Source organism: Varroa jacobsoni, unplaced genomic scaffold (genome assembly GCF_002532875.2).
Source record: "Varroa jacobsoni isolate VJ856 unplaced genomic scaffold, vjacob_1.0 contig02213, whole genome shotgun sequence".
NCBI classification, from domain to species: Eukaryota; Metazoa; Arthropoda; class Arachnida; order Mesostigmata; family Varroidae; genus Varroa; species Varroa jacobsoni.
In genome coordinates, this window is record NW_019214777.1 from 18061 (window position 1) to 35793 (window position 17733).

Sequence of the window (17733 nt, forward strand, 5' to 3'; positions counted from 1 at the left end):
GATAAACGATTCAAAATATGTCATCCTCTTGCTATTACTATTGCCTTCTATCTGAGTTTGCTCAAACGACACACATTTGTTATTTCTATTTAGCTATCGGTCTACTCACGTACAAATTTTTGGGATCTCTTCCGCGTAGTTATGCGCACCCGTGTTCAATACTGATTATCTCCCTGACGACTAGACAATCACTCCACATAATCGATGGATTTACGATGTGGGGTTAACCTTACGTCCTTTTCGCCTGACGGATGACGCGGTTATGGGGCAATGTTACCGTTGTCTGCTTAAGGCATCCTGAAGCTCGCGACTAGCAATAATCTCCGTTAATAGGACTCTATACTTCTTTCGCTTCATTGATAGTCTATTTCCTTAGTAGCGGAAGGCCCTACCTAACTTTGGGAAAGGTCATTTTCGCGACGTTGCCACCAGCCGTAGTGGTATGACTTTGTGACTGAGTATCTTGGTCGGCACAGCTGAGCATGCTAGGCTCTGCAGAGGTTATCAGGGGATGCTAAGACACTTATACACACCGGGGCTCAAGCCATCCTTGACACGACGGCCAACACACTTTGGCGTTATGCTATGCCAGAGGCCGACAGCGAAGGTAAGATGGCGTTGCGGCAACGCCAACAGGGCATGGCATCGTAGCTCGGCGCAGCGTCATCCCTGCCAGGACAAGAGTGCGCGGAGCATAGAAGGATTACTATACGTCAGCCGGCTCGTGATGGGTGTGCGGTACAGGTCTTGGGTTCTGGCTGCGAGGCGAAACGAAGCCGTGGGAAGCAAAGGCTAAAAAGGGGGCGCCGATGCTGCGGAATCTGAGGAAGAAGGGCGTTGTCTACAGCGTGTAAGGAACAGACGAGAAAGAAAAAGGGAATGGGCGAACGAGGGCCGTACGCTGTATGGAATAGCAAGAGACGGGGAACAAGAGTAGATGCAGACACAGGGAAGAAAGTCGAACGAGACTCCGGCGAAGTGCGTAGGCGACATGGGGGTTTGTAGTCGTTGTGAAGATGCTACTCTTTGCTATGCGCAACGACATTAGCGTTAGCAAAGTGACACATCTCCCGTGGAGTTGTGCGTAAGGCTCGCTCGTCAGCGGATGTGCACATAGAGAATTCATAGTGAAGCTGGAACAACGTGACTGAATATTATTTGATGTACTCCGGATTATGTGATGAGTGGATGCATGAATTTAATATCGGTACTAATAAAAACACTTGCATCGCATGTTTACAAAGCACTATGGCAGTCTGTAGACGAACGTGCCAGTATTTGTTCGTTGCCGGTATCATCAAGTGATCAGATATGTTACTGGCCATAAAAAATTAAAGCTAGAATTGTCAATACTATCTGATTTTAGCCTTAAAGTTGCATGCTAGAGCTGTCTATACAACTCCTTAATTAACGCGATATGCCGGTAATAGAGCGCCCCGGCAAAGATGCCAACATCGGGATAATCAGGCAGCCGAAAGGGATCTTGGAGTATCGCGGGGGAAACGCGCCGGCCCGAAGGTATTATTAAGGAAGGTAAAACAGGACAACACGAAAGTAGCAAATAGTCGCTCGGGCATCGGTGACATGTCTGCCTACAGCAGAACGACAGCTCGTGCCAAGTGGAGGGTGCACTGCGGTGAGGAATGGGTTATAGACTAACACGTGGAAAATTCCAAGAGTATATTACTGCATTTTAATTACCCTCGAGGGGCTTGTCACTTACAGCAACTACATAGCTGTTTGAAGAATTTGAAGAAGTACTAAAAACGCGAAAAAAGGTCATTCTTCATCAGCGATAGAGCTTTCCAATCAAGTAAATGATAAAATTTGTTTTAATATATGAATTGATAACGTAAGACAAAAGTGTGTTGGCTGGTTAAATGGCTGTTTCTATCGAAAGTCATTTGTGTACCAGAAAGCATCACAAACTTTTAACTTCAACATGAAGATTATTTCGATAATTTCTTTTACAGCCTAAATTCCTATTTTAACCTAGTTTTTCGTTTAAACGAATTCGTGATGCGTTTATTCATACCTAAAGCTATAAACATATAATATTGTCAGTCATTCAGCGGTAACTACAATAGTGACTATTATAATGAACTAGCTGACGGCTACGATGCGCTTTATTTTCCAGGTGCTCGGAGTCTCCAACGTCAACCTTCATTTGCTGAGCCCATTTCGAACGTGACCGTTGCAGCTGGGAGAACGGTCACGTTGTCCTGTGTAGTCGACAATCTGGGAACTTACAAGGTAAAACGAAGTAAACTATATCACAGTGTCTCTATTGAAAAGAAGCCAGACATTCTGTTAGAAATCGTTGCACTTATTTTCCGGTTGCTGCTTCGGCACAACGCGATCGTATCTATCCCGCTTAATAGCCATTTGCGGGATAAGGGCCATAAGTACCTAAACTTGAACATGCTAATGTCCAATGTACAGTATTATAAATTCACTCAAAGCGTGACAGCAAACACATGCCAGTTATAATCGCGCAAAAATACATTAAAAATAACTACATAGGACCCGGCTATCTGGAATAAATTGCTTGTTTAAATTTTCGCGCCACCCGATGAGACCCTGCGATAGTCATTTATCTCGACGAAAAGCGTAAGGTCTTTCTCACACGGAAGTAAAATTTTATTATAACCTGATGCTAGCTCGAGTTTTTCACTAAAATCAAGTAAGCTTGTGTATTTTGTGCGTTTTTTTCACATAAGCGTGCATTAGGTAAAGTAAACTCAATTACTCGGGCACTCTGAGAATCTTGCAGAATGTTTACGGGAACCAAAAGCTCGGTAAAGATCAAGTAAACAGGCATGTGATAGGAGTCCATCAAGAACGATCTTTGTTGTGGAGGGCTTATTATAGCGATTACGGGCGAGATCATGGAAAGGACGAGATAACCCGTGCTAGCCGACCTCAGAATCACCATACAATAGCCAGCAGAAACGATAGAGATTTCAATTGATTAAGGCCAGTCGATTTTGAAGAACTATTTAGGCGTCAGGCGACTTACTCAAAGGCACAACCTAAGCGAGATGATTATTATCAATCTGAAACAAATACCTCAGTAGTTTTAAAGCGGAGTGGTATTATTAATGGTTACTATGACTGACGACATTTTGAGAATGCTTTCATATTCTCTGTCTAACAGCAGTTGCTTCTTAAGGCCTACATGTTCGTTTTTATCTGTTGTTGCTGTTACTATTCCGTGGCGTCTGTTTCATCGCGCCAAACTTGAAACGTATAACCAAGTATAATACATGCAAGGCCAGGATATTTCGGAAGATTCCTCTTCGCCCTTAAGCTGTGCCTGAATCAGCTTGTTATAGATCGAATTGTTGAAGCAAGAAAGAATATTCGGCAAACTTAGCTATCACCTCGTACGCTCCTCTCTCTATATCTGCTGTTGATGCTTATGCGCCACCACCGTCCATCTTTATATTTAGCAGGGATAGTTTAACCGCGCTTGCTGGCTGGTTCATGCTTGCCGCTGATACGTTCATCTTTGCTACGTTTCACTGTGTTCGTTTGGCAGCTCGTTCGCCCGTTTTTCGCTCTACTCCGGCAACGAGCGTCACGGTACTTGATGTGTTTTTGCTGAGGTTCTTATAGCTTTTGTCTTCTCAGAAATTCATACCCTATTCAATCGAGCGTCGGCGGCGATTCTTGCGTAGTTTGTTATGGCCAAAGTGGTCGTGTCGACAAAGGCCGTGGCTGTATTGAGCCCCTGATCCGCCTTACGGCCACTAACGCTACGACTGCTATAGAGGAAAACCCACGTGGAAGATATAGAGGAATCCAGGATCTGGATGGAAAGCTAGAGTAAAGTTGCACTGGCTGATCTGCCTACTATGCTATTGAGCAAGACTTCTATCTATAATACATGTAGATAGAATGTGTGACTATATAGGCTTCGGGTTTTTTCAGAAACATTTAGATAAGGATCCGACGGCCCAAATGACGTTGAATACAGTATACAAATTACACGTGCACATAAGGGATGTTGTTTGGCCTGTTTGGCAAATTGAGCCTATGTTTACAAAGTATTGAAATTATTTTCTATTTATATTTAGTATGATTGCAGTACAGAACTATATATACTATAAAACAGAACGTTGTTGCAGTACAATATAATCGTGCACACTTATTTTAAGCAGCTGAAGTAAGTAAGGACTGACGTGATTTTGAATTCAAGTCAATTTATTCGTCTACTAAAACTTCTACCAGCGCTGTGAGGGATTACAGGCTTGGAATCAGGTGAGGCTTCGTAACAAGGCACTATACGTACGTGGTTCTCGGGAAACCTTCTTCGGCAAAATGTCCCTGCAAGCAGTTGCTAAGCGACTGTAAAAGAAACTCTTGTTTAAGAAGGCAGTTGTAACGGGTTTATGTAGACGGAGTCACGTAAACGTATCATGCTGATACAGTGGAATTTTAAGAACATGTGTGAGACAAAGTCGTGCGATGCGGTGAGCTTAATGTGGTTCCACGATGAAGTTTCGAAAACATGACTTGATTTGAAATTGACGGTAGATACACTTCGATCCTACAGTAGACATTCGAGAAATAATCAAGAAAGCACCTTGTAGAGTTCTTATACTCTCCACAGGACTACCACAGTAGAGCTTCATACCCAACAAGCTATTGAGCCAATGCTACATCGACGGTCCTTATAACAAGCAATTGAGAGTCAACTATAAAAATGTATCCATACCAAACCTAACCTATGAAATTTTCAGTGATTTTACTTGATCATTTTCAGTACAGATATCGATGCTGAATCGGCAGTATATATCTGCCCTTTTGTAATTGTATATATATACTTAATGTTTTCTTCGGTAAGAGTATATTTTCGGCGTATATTTTTTGTAAGAGTATGCGCGATCGATATAAAGCTGTTACAAGCATTGATACCGAGATGGACTGCTTTCTGTTACAAGCCATTTTTCTTCAAAATGGACAACAGATGTCGACATCTTTTACGATCCAGTCTCTATACTATCTATATGCAAATATAACTATAATTTGAGATCTGCATCCAAAATTGATGATTAAGAGGTTGCTACTTAAGTTACTATGTACTAACACGATGTTCTTCCTTTTAAACGATTGCCTTTTAAATATCAATATGGCGGGAAAAAATTGGGTTTTTTTCTATTCGCGAAAAAGATGTGATTTACCCAGTCTAAATGCAATTCTGTTTAGCATAATATAGACATCCTACGCTAGATCGATTACACGGATTCTATTGATTTGTATCCTTCCTGCCAAAGGTCGTCATGCCAATGATTTATTCCCGTGGAACGATTCCCCTCCAATCAACGAAATGTTGCATCCGTAAAAGTACGGTTGATCTTGCTGTTTCTCAAAGCAAAATGTGTATAAGGACTGTAAATTGTATAAAGCATTATTATTTTGTTATTATTACTCTTACATTAAATTTTATCTAAATTTCCTTCTTGCTAGATACATGACTCCGAGCGTGTAAGACAAATGGTATTATATCGCTGTCGAATACAACACTGTTCTCTTCTGTCTCTGTTTCCTCACTGAGCTACATATATATATCGTTGGTCTTGTATAGTCATCTTTCAGCTAGAAGTATTTGACAAATATTCTTCAAACGAATAATTAACATTCTCATGGAAAGCGTAACTCGATTTGTCCGCTGCCATTTGTAAATAGAATTATATAATCAAGTCATATTCTTTTGTGCCAATATTATCTTCCTTGCTTGAACCGCTATACACTTACACCGCCAATCTCGCGATCTGTTCGTAGCTCAATCTGTTCGTAAAAGCGCCTGACGCGCCTCTACCTGTCACCCATTCATCACAGTCGATCGTGACGGACTGCGAGACGGTCGTGCCATATCGGACCGGTTTACAAAAGTCTGGAAGTGTTCCAGAAGGAGAGGAAAGTAGCAGGACCTATTATTTATCATTGCAATTTGCTGCTAGGTGAAATCATTCGGGTCCGTAAGGGGCGATATTACGGCCTTTTTAGGTGCGTACCGCGACGCTGTCGGACGAGCGTACGTGTCTCATTAACTGTTTGATTCGAGTGACTGGCCACACGCCTAGATAAACGTAGTGTACGCTAACGGCGGGTATGAACTAAACAAAAAAAAACTAAGCGAGCGGGCACTCCGAAGCGAGAAAGAGACGCTCGAAGAACACTACTATATAACGCGCGATCGACGTCTCAGCGAGATCTTGGTTCGCTTTAAACGCCCGAAATAGTCATGGCGTATCGGTGGACGATACAAGATAGACTCATGTTCGAGCGGTCTATAGGTCTATGAGAGATTTTGAAATGTCGGTGCTGCGGGTTTAGATTTATAGGATAGAATAACGTAGTGAGACAATCTGCGTTGTAAAACACAAATGCAATAACAACGGCGGCAGCAAGGCGGGGAACAATGTAGGCTTTATCATCATTAGGCTATGATTTATTTAGTCGTTTGCGAACGCTTAAACTAAGATTCACAGTATATTAAAAAAATTCGCAAAGCTAAATTGGCGTTACTGTATGTTTTAACGGAGCCATAGCTGACCTTGTCATATATTGACATATGCTCATTGCATATGGTCTTGCATGTACCACATGCGCGATTATATACAGTAATTATGTACGAGTTAAACTTCATTACGTCAAATAAGAAGGTCTTTAGATGTGTATTTATTTACATAGAGCTGAAATCAGCAAGCGAAGGAACTACACTGATCAACTGAGGGCTGAAAACTTGGCGCAACATACATGCCCAATTGCAACATGTGCTTCACTTCGAATAGACATGTTTAGCCTGTCAAGTAGGCCTTTCGTGATTTGTATTCTAGTTCATCAACGCTGATATCACCGGAACTTGATTAGAAAAGGTCCTGCGGCCACTTTTTCAGTACAATTAATTCGGCATAGCCTGCGTTTAATAATAGGTAAACTACATTATAGTTTGCCCGCTTTCAAAATCGTACGATACGCTTGTACTATTCTGGAATCTCTACCGTAATGCTCAGGCATGACAGTCCAGTGTACAATGTGTAATTTTTGAAAAAACTGCCATATTCGGTGGGCAAACGTTTCAGCCATTACCATTTGTACGCATATCGCTTCGATATTCAAAACGGACAAGTCCGCGTCCCCGTTTCCTATATCGACAGCTTTCTTTTTCTCGCTTATTTTAGATCCTCATTCTCTATTTTTCCATTGCGGTTCTCGTACTACTCCCATAGCGACGGTGTGTGACGGCTCCCGTGATGCCTTTCGTTGCAGTGGTACGCACAATGTACACGAAAAGGAGGACCGGTCTTCGCCAGCCCCTGCTATCGATACTAGACGAACATGACTGCACAAAAGACTGAAGCTACAATAACATCAGCAACAGCACTAGGACTCAAGTAAACTGAGTGTCAGCGAGCGACGTGACCAGAACGAAAGGGAAAAATCCTTGAGAAGAAACGTCCGACAATGGCTGCACCAGCAAGGAACACAACGAGCCTGGTGGCCTGGACTAGTAGCAGTAGTGGAAACGAAAGGAAACTTTACAAAAAGGCGATTGAAACGACAGTCAATATTTAAATAATTCGCTGTTGTCGCTGTCAAAAAGATTGCATCATCGCCCACATCATCAATACCATCATCATTTCTGAAGAAGAAGAAGAAGAAGAAGATGCAGCATCACCCCATGCTGATAACCGTTGCCGCCAGTTTGCCTAGCAGCAAGTTCAGTTGTCGCCAGGACAACAGTAGCGCACCAACTCCTGTTTGCTCCTCCTCGCCCAACACCCGCCTGGGCTGTCTGTATAGCTCCAAAGCGTTTCCTTCGTAGATGCACGTTGATCATCTTGGGCTTTCATTGCCACTACTAGGGGACCCGTTGTCGACTCGAAGCGGCCTGGCTAGCTGAATGAATAATACAAGAGGGCTAAAAAGGGGGCACTGGTGTTCGTACTCGAAGCGAGAATGAAGTGTTTCCCTTTGAGAATGACGAGAGGATACACGACAGGCAGAATCGGCTAGAGTTGAGATGAGAGTCTAGGCTGAACGGGAAAAACTGGGATGGAAGAATTCTCCAGATGGGGTTGCGGGGTCTGAGTTGTGGAGTTTGTTGCTCGAGGAAAAGGGCGACGGATGGGCGGACGAACGAATGAACTGTTGTTGGCTTGCCGGAACGAGGCAGCGATGGGACCGAGTGTAGCACGAGGTTTGCGAAGCAACGAATGATGCTGGCGATGCTGGACAGCGACCAACAAGCAGATAGACCGACCGACTCCTTCGAATGAAAAAGCGCGGGAGGTGTCTTGTCTGTGACATAGGAATGCCCCCGGAAACGACGTTCGATGCTACTGTCGTTGCCGCTGCTCAGCCGTCCCACAAGCACTGCACAAAGCGTTGAATTGTGGGTGACCCCACCAACCGTAGGCGTAAAGAGTGCGAGCCAGTAACGCTTCCTTCTGAATGAACTGGTTGCAGGCAAGAAGAAGGCAGAGAAAGTAGCTATTGCTACTACTGCTGTTTCTATACAAAGTAGAAATGAAAGAAGGATGTTCTTGCCATTCGGGTGTCCTGAAACGCTCCGGCTAACAGCGCAGGTCTGAGACTGACGTACACATATATGTAGATTGCTAAAATTAGGCAACGACTACGTCGGGAAATCAGTAAAGGCAGGAAGTGGTGTCATCTAACAAAATCTTGGATATTAATGCTGTTCCTTGCGTTGATATACGGGTTAGGCTAAGAACATACTGTACATCAGCATCGATATACAACAGAAGAGGGGGAACTCGGCGAGCCACATAACACCACGGCGTTTGAAGAAGTTTTCCAACCCTCGATGGAAGTGCGTGACGTTTTTAACACGTCTAAAAATACGCAACAGCTTAAAATGGCGTCCTCTTAATCGAGCTCTCTAGGGCAGGTTGCGTAAGGCCATAATAAAATTACGAATTTACGGTCTGATTTTTCGAATATCTTGTAATTATTTTATATTTATTGAATATCCGAAATGGACCTGTAAAGGAAAATTAGGAAAAAAATGCATTGACTTTTTTTAAGTACTGAGAAGCCGAGCGATTGTACCCTCCATTCGGTTGAATGATAGCTTCGGTGTGTATAGACGTCTCGGTACGCGTGCTTGCTTGCTTATCGATAAATCATTTAAAACTACTAATTCTTTAAGTAAAATTACTATTAATTATTATTAATTTATATAGCGTAGCAAAAGAGTGCACACTAGTGTGACTTTTTTGCTACGCTATATAAACCCATCAAACGTTTTTAGATTAAGCTAAAGACGTGAGTAACAGCTGGGTGCAACGTAATTCGCTGAAAAAATATTGATTTCGATGGGTTTACTTGAAACACAATTAATTAATTTGAAGTAAATCGGCTGATAAACCCGCATGATTTTCATCGGAGAAGGTTTGTAATGAAAACCATATTTGATTCTGAATTGCATAGTCTAACAAAACGCTTCTAATGCCCATATAAAATTTTGTGATAGGAAAATATACAATCAATAAAATTTTATCTGGTAAGAGTAGCCAAAAACTTCCTACGCGTGGACGAAGAGCACCATATCCTAATATAATAACGAGTATACATAGAAACAGTTTGCGTCACATGAATTATACAAGCATTGCTGGGTTAATAAAACAAATGTGTATTAGAAGGCTTTAGGTGGATTAGAAGGCAACGGGTGATTTAATAACTATCAGATTCCCCCGCATTTGGAACATCTACATGTGTCGACAGGCTCGCGACTACATGGTTTCCAGTAAAATTTATGGTGGAATCTATGCACTGCCAAGCGAACTAGCCAGTTCGTTGTTTTTTACTCGTTGTTCCTGACCGCACCCGAAGCAAGGGAATCGCCATCTACCTCCGCGGATCATTTCTAGAAGTTCATTTTGAAGGTTTCCGTTGCTGAGAGCTCAAAGTGACAACGCAGGTACTCAGACAGCAGTGCCGACTCGGCTAGGGGATACATCTGGCGATTTCGGGCTATTGCATATAGCTGAGATAGGCAAGAGGCAATCTGGCAAAATACAGAATGTCAGTGACCACTGTCCTGCTTCCCTTTCTAAGCCATGTCTGCCTTTACGGTCAGTCTAGATCTATGACTGCGGCGACAAACTTCATCGGCTCTCTAATTTAAGCAGTGCATGTCTTCTGTAGAGTAAGAGTGAACTTAGGCTACCTCTTTAAGCTAATCAGGTCGATTGTTTGTGTGAAGAGAGAACGTTCCATCGTCGACTACTTTTCTGGCCTTTTATAGAATTGCAAGAGAAAGCTGGAGCACACTAACAGGGAATCAACTTCGGCCATTGTGAATATAATTTTATCCTTGGACGCCGAAGTCACCTAAGGCGAAAAAGTTTGTCGGAGGATAGTTTTAGATCGACGCCGCGTATAGCGGATTGCGTGACGTAGCCGGGGCTCGACATGCTTGACATCGACCATGAGGATTTTATACACCGTAGCATCTCTCCACTGAGCTGACAGTAAGTAAGCATTCATTAAATGGTGCCATCCAGTACGATACCAGAATGATACTGTATTTTTATTGGCGACTTTGGCACTGCGTAAACTCGATGTATTAGTTTCCGTACGTGAAGCTTTGATGAAAGATATCGCGTTGTATTAAGATCCAGTCTCTCCATATTGCAACAAAAAAGGGCACCGCGCAGAGTATTGTGTCTCTTGACGAAACCATCTCCAAAAAGTGATGTATAGGGGACGAGGAGCTAATCTGGCAAGCCGCTAAACTGTCGCTAGCCACTTGATGCTCTGCATCTGCGACCGAGCGATTTTTCTAGCCGTTTAAGCTATCGTTTCCGTTCTGATGCATACGTTTTTCGACAAATCATTTAACAAACTGAGGCTAAAGGATATAACTCAGGCTGTGCTTCGGCCATAAGCCTACGCTATCCGGGTAAACCTACAGGTATAGTCAAATCACGGCCTATGCCTTCAAGGGGGGAACTGGGACGGAAAGGTTAAACCCTAGACTGGAGAATTTCAATCAAATGCTGTGCATACATTTTGACGCTCACCACATTAGGGTACAGAGAGAACCTCGTGAATGAATTTCAGGAGTTTGTCTACATTTATGTAGTTGCGTCAGAGCTTGCCCTTTGACAGTGTATGCAGGTACAACTTGAACAGTGAGGTCTGTAACCAGTGGTATGTGGGATTGCGCCCTCTGACGGTATTGATTTTGACACTGAAACATTACCCTATCCCTGATTACGTTCGGTTGCAAATACATCAATGACCGAACTTGCTGCATCTCCTACGGAAGGTAACGTTAAGGTGGAATTGGCCGCCTAACAACAAAACAACCAAAGTATGAGAGCGTATCTAGAAGGGCCTTAAGGGAGCGTAATTCAAGACTGGTCGACACGAGCGTTTACGTTGTCGGTAATGACTAAAGGGGAGGTAAAATAAGAAAATAGCACTTCCAGTCTATTAACGAATTTTTCCGCCAATACGCGCGTTGATTCCGAGCCAGCCGACCGAATATAAGCCGTTACGAGATTTAGTCGCCGACCACGATGACGTAATTCCTCAGTCGGCACGGCATAAGTTTGCCTATCTTATGAATGTAGAAGGCAAAGATTATTACTATAGAAACTAGATATATTATAGAAATTATATATATTATAGAAATTAGAGTGGCCTGCTCCGGTGCTTACCATTGTAGGGCAAAAATAAAAGCACAATAAGTTAAAAGAGCTGGTTGCACAAATCCCTGTTAGCATAAAGATGTCTATAGTGTCCAAAGCTTCGAGGCAGAGGAGCGCCAAAGCTACGGCCCCCTTACAGTTCCAGTGTGTAATTCTAAACGTCTTTCCAAGATTCGGCCTCGCTCGGTCAACCTCACGAGCATCTGCGGTAATTCACGGTATCGCGTAGACGGGTAGGCTTTCCAGTCGTCAATGCGACCAGAACCTGCTTTACGAAGACCTTGGTCGTAGTGGCCGATGAGACCGTTGGTCATAATCCAACTATTCGGCTTAATATTGCCTTTCCCAATTGGGATTCTTTGATGGTGACTTCGCCTGGCGATGACTCGTCTTTTTAAAGCTGACACAGCTGCTGAAACGCTTGGCTTTAGAACTTTGATTGAGCTGGCCGGGTTCGCTGTCTAAGCCCTCTCATGTTATTGTCGTCGATGGCCCTTGAACGTACGTCCAATGGCTATTTCCGCCTTTTCGTTATTAGAATCTTACTCCTAAAAAACCTTATCATTCTTGAAATGTCGTCAGAGATCTCCCGGCCATTTCGTCTTTATAATTGTACCATCCGTTCTCGACGAGTGGACGTTGTAACAAAGGGAACGGAAGAACCTAAAATTTCGCAATTTCTCAACTCGTTTTTTTCGCAATAATATCACCTGCCACTTTGCGGTTTTATCCGAAAAGAAGAATGAAGAACATATAAACTTCTGCTTCTGCACACCAAGTGATTGACGTCTGCAAAAAATGTTCCGCCTAGTTGTGATATCTGTCCTTTTGAAATGTCATGCATTCGTGACAATCAGTCTGTAAAAGCACTGCAACTGTAGATGTTGTTAATATACTTTTCTAGCTTACATATGATGTTGTCGATGCCCATTTTCACCAATTGTAAGTTACATTTCGTTAAGAAGAATCTCTCATAGCGCGGGATTGAGGGGCTGCACAATGCTAGCTCCCCACCACCGTTTTTTTGGTGGTGGAGAAAGGTCAGGTCGTTCAAAGGTCTCTCGAAGATATCTCATTTTATGGTCAGTGGTGCCACGTATTTATTTGTAGACATTTGCCCTTTCAATTGCATTATTCGATGAAATAGGAACGATAACGGGAAATAATGCAGGTTCCTACTCCGTGAAAACACGGCATGCTTTTGCGGCCAGTGTTTTTCGTGAATTTAGAATCATAGTTTATCTTTTTTTCGTTCTTACAGAAAAAAAGAACTCTCCGGTAGCTGCCAGCCAATAAGTACGAGATAACCTCGTAAAGAGCGATTCATTCGGAGACAGCCAGAGTACTTCAGAATTGGCATCAGACATATTAATTAGCAGTGGCTAGCAAATCCTTTTCCGGGCTTATGAACTCGATAGATTAAATGCGTCTAAGACTAAAACTTGTTTTTTATTGATTCATCCTGACAAAAAATCATTGATCAATCATTGTAGACAGTGGTTCCCGGTCAAAGCTTCGTTGCTTTATTATGTCATATGCTTTTATCGTTGCAGAGAAATTCTAGCGTCTGCGGTACCGAACCATCCAGAAGCGTTTTTTATTTCCCGATTCGCTTTCACTTTGTAGTGTTATGAGTAAATGGCTGTTGTTTTTCGTTGTTAGCCTTCGAGGTAACTACGAAAACGTGCTTGATTCTCTAATAGGTGAGTGGAACTTATGAAAGAAGCTGGAACTCAACGACAATGGGAAGTTGATCCATTGTACTCCTCTATGGCGATGAAGTTGTATTTGAGCTCTCGCATACGATGAAAAACCGCTGACGCAAATGTCGAACTGAGCAGAAATCTCAGCCCTCGATCTGGTAGCCATAGCGTTAGTAAGCGCGAAAAGTGGGGGTCGGCTATGGGTGAAGAAATTCTCCATCTTTCTTTAGCCCTATATCACTTTCGTCATCCATTAAAACCGCATGAGTAATTTTAAAGCTTTGCTGTTCCTATGAAAAGTGGCGCTCGCACATTGTGAAAACCTTGTTGCCGAGTTCGGCTTGCACTGTCAATCAACGAAGCTGTATGAGATCTATTTGAATGTCTCGAAATGCCTCTATAGAGTCTTGGCTCGTGGCAAGATTATGCCACCAAGTTGCCACACCACACGATGCGACGTTGTGTATGGGACAAGTAAAAGCGGGCTCTGGGCGTCTCGTGTAAGAGTAGTATGTTCAGGATACGCCCGCCTCCCTAGTGGCCTGTAACGCCCGCTAAGGACGCCAAACGCTTGTTTTCTTCGCCGTACTTTATTGCCTATTTACAGCGGTCTGCCTCGCTTGCACGAGGATGCAGCCGTATAGTAGGACAGTTGTAGCGGCGGCGGTAACCTCATTGCTAGTTTAGCCATATATGTCCAGTGACAAAGCTCATTAGAGTGAGTTGTTTTACTGGCGGAAGAACGCACCCGTTGTTGAGCAGTAACTAGACGGTTCCGAAAGGAAGAAATATACAATGGGGCCTAGTTGTTTAAAGTACAGATCTCCACTATAACTTATATAGCAGCTATTCGGAGTGGCATAGTTGGTTCTGTGCTTGATCTGTGTCGATTAGTTCTTTCTATAAACTGATCTAATGTATTATATGCCATTTATAGGTTGGTTGATTGTGAACAAGATATGCATTAGGTTATTAGAAAATATCCCTAAAAGATATTCAAAGTAATACAATGTAAAAAAATATATATATATGAAGGCCGTTATTTATAGCAAACAACTATCGGACTATTGTTGACTAGAGTAAACTACAGCTATAGTCCTGATTGAACGTCTGAAAATGTACGATATCTTTAGGGGAATGACGCCGAGCATCTGTATACTAGAGGTAGGAGAGGCAAGATGCCTCCTTCGTAATCGTTCTGCTGTTTATACCTAAGAAGTATGGTTCAATACGGATTATTATTTGCAGAAGCCATCAACGAAAGCACCGAGTTCAAAGTAAGATAGGGTTGAATTATTCAATTCAAGATAGCAGTGATTGATAGCATTTTGATAACGTACTATGCCAATTTGGAACGATTGCTTGTAACTACCGGCTGCCAACACTGGGTTCTTTAGACGACTACTGTGTTTGTCTCCCATTTTTAAGCTAGGCATGGGTACACAATATGTCATAATGAATTCGACTTATCGTTACATCTCTTCACTAACAAACACTTTTTAAAGATGTCTGTACAATTCTATTTCTAACTTTGCAGCATATGATTGTAGAACGATTTAGACATGTTTTGCATTACATCCCTTAGCTGTTCGGTTGTCATATAGCTTGTGTTCACACATATATATATATATATGGCAAAGTTAGAACCGTGGCTCTTTTTTTATGGATAGTGCCGTTATAATACTAAACGACGTCAATAAACGATTGTACGCATTTCGTAATTCAAATCTATACCTGCTGTACACAACCCTTAATATCGCTTCCGTATCCGGCAAGGATTAGGCATAATTCAGTTTCTTAGTCTTTTCCAGCTAGGCATTTAGATTAGATATGCTTCATCGTATATATATATATATACGTACATTCTTTGTTACAGATACTCTTAGTCTGTATTCTCTGTATGGTTCGCCATAGAACCAGGCGTAGTCGATATGCCGTCACTAGTGAACCTAGTGAACTAGGACTCAAAGGAATCCAGTAATTGGCAAAAGGTCGGACTACGACATAGTGCCGCCTCCAAAACGCCTAAACCGTGTCTGAAGATGGGCTTTTTGTCCACTGTTTTTTGCACTCACTTGCCCTTTTTACATCTATGAGGTTGGCAACACCTTTCGGTTTTCCTGCTGCCAATGAGTGAAGCGCGGAAGGTCTCCCATAGCTGAGCGCTGAATGGATAAGGGCCACGTTGGCACAAGCTTGGCGATGTGCTCGGTAGATCCGGGGTGCAAGCATGACAAATGATCAACGCTGCAGTAATCCTCAGACCCCAGAGGGAGCCACCAAGGTCAAATCCTTGACTGAATTTTTACCCGCAACGAAAGAAACTCGGTAAGGCTTACATGATATACTATAAAGCATCGTCTGATTCTGTTCCCATACAAAATCTGTATCGTTAAGTTTGATCGACGTGTCCAATGTAGGAACGGCATGGCAGCCAATGAGGGGGACTGGTCGTAAATGGCTGAGATTTGAATAACAACAGCTGAATTAATTTCCAGCGTATTGAGAAGTATCATTTTTTACGTGATGAGGATTAGGCTGAAAATGTGGATACTAATTACAAATTAAAACTGGTGTTCGTTTTGTCATACTTGCTATCATAACATTTAAGCAAGTATTACTTTCAAAGGATTCCGCTATGATAAGTTCCACATTTGTTGTTTGTATACCACATTGGTTTTTAACTATACGGAAGCGTATCTTCATATACACAGATTAGAAACGGTATTATTTTTGTCTTTGTCCGTTTTTCACTACAGACGAAAATCGCGAACATAATTTGGCTTCGCTAGATGAAGGAGCAATGCGCCATCATGACTGTATCATTGTACGTTAGCTTATGGGATAGCTTGCTCAGTCGAATGTCTTTGGAAAAAGAACCTATTACCAAGATCCGTTTTAGTCATGAACGAGGAAAAGACTTACCAATATCTTTCAATGGATAAGTTCAAATTTGATCTGGCTTTGTAGGCTACCACTTTAGGTGTTCGATGCTGTATATGCAGAATGAGATTTTCTACTATTTGAACTCCGCCTGTGTCTTCCTCTTCCAGAGTGCCAGCAATAGTAATGTTTTCTTAATCTATGCGTTCAGATACTTTTATTTCGGACAGTTCGAACGTTATCGGCAAACATAGCTTTGTGTCGTTATGAGAAGATCTGTATACGCACCGCAGTCTGGTCTGTGTTGACAGAAGCTATTACGAAAAAGCAAGAAGACAAAGCGCTTGCTCTAATATGGCCGGTCGAATCAAGGAAATCGTGAACAGTCGCGACGGTATAAACAGGCGCGTTAGAGATTCCATAGATATGTATCCGCAATTATTTAAAACATGGGTGTCTACTTCAATTGAACAGTATCATCCTGGGGACGTTTCACTCTAATCAGCTTTCCATGCCTTTGTTTGTTTGCAGGTGGCATGGATCCACACGAGTCGCCATATGCTCATATCAATGGAACGAGTCTTGGTAGCCACAGATCCCCGATTTTCTATTAACTCAAACGGAGAGCGCACTTGGTATTTGACCATTTCGCCAGTTCAGGACGCCGACAAAGGCGAATACATGTGCCAGGTGAACACCAACCCCATGAAGAAGATCTTTGGCTATCTCCATGTCGTGGGTAAGTGCGGAAATTTCCAAAATATGGGACAATCTGAAAATCTAATTGTTATCATTCAATTGTTAAACGTTCTTTCCCAATAAAAGCATTTCCAATACTGATCTGCAGCTTACAAGGTGTACTATTCAAAAGTACTATTATAGAAGATATTGATAAATATATTTCAAACAATAGCAACGATGTAGGAGACAGACAAAAGCCAGTAGTCTTCGCACAAGAGTTGACTAACAAGTTATTTAACCTGCAGACAAGTATAGACGCGGACTTAGTGTTGCAAAAAGAAAAACAGATAATTTGGGATTCGCAGATCTTCGTAAGGTTAGGCCTTTTGCCAATGTGACACTCCCCAGTCTCCATGTCATTCTCAACGATGACCCCCGAGATTCTCAATCGACGCTGAGCTAGGGTACCATCCATTATTCAACCGTAGCGTGCGGTAGGGCAATGTTGAGGGTGGAGAAGCGGCGAGACAAACGCATGTTCCATCGCCCCCTGGAGACCAATGACGGATATGCGGCTGGCCCCTTCCCCGAACCCTAAGAACCCCACATCGCTTTATTCACCACCCTTCGAGATTCTTCTCCTTTCGGTAGATTTCATGCGATACGCAACGAACCTATGATATGACGAGACTCTTCACATGTTTGAGCGCACGCAGATAGACATAGGAAACAAAGCAGTGAAGGCCCTTGAGCAACGTTTCGCATTTCGTGCT

At 42.6% G+C, this 17733-nt stretch overlaps 1 protein-coding gene across 1 annotated transcript in view; it reads left to right on the forward strand.

Moving 5' to 3' along the window:
- The first annotated feature begins 585 nt into the window (after positions 1 to 585).
- Positions 586 to 17733, forward strand: part of LOC111272423 (neurotrimin) — a 39909-nt gene continuing 22761 nt past the window's right edge. The window contains exons 1-5 of the mRNA XM_086973272.1: positions 586 to 607; positions 745 to 850; positions 1431 to 1518; positions 2065 to 2253; positions 16811 to 17018. Coding sequence (XP_086829398.1) covers positions 586 to 607; positions 745 to 850; positions 1431 to 1518; positions 2065 to 2253; positions 16811 to 17018 — 613 coding nt within the window. The remainder of the gene's footprint in view (positions 608 to 744; positions 851 to 1430; positions 1519 to 2064; positions 2254 to 16810; positions 17019 to 17733) is intronic.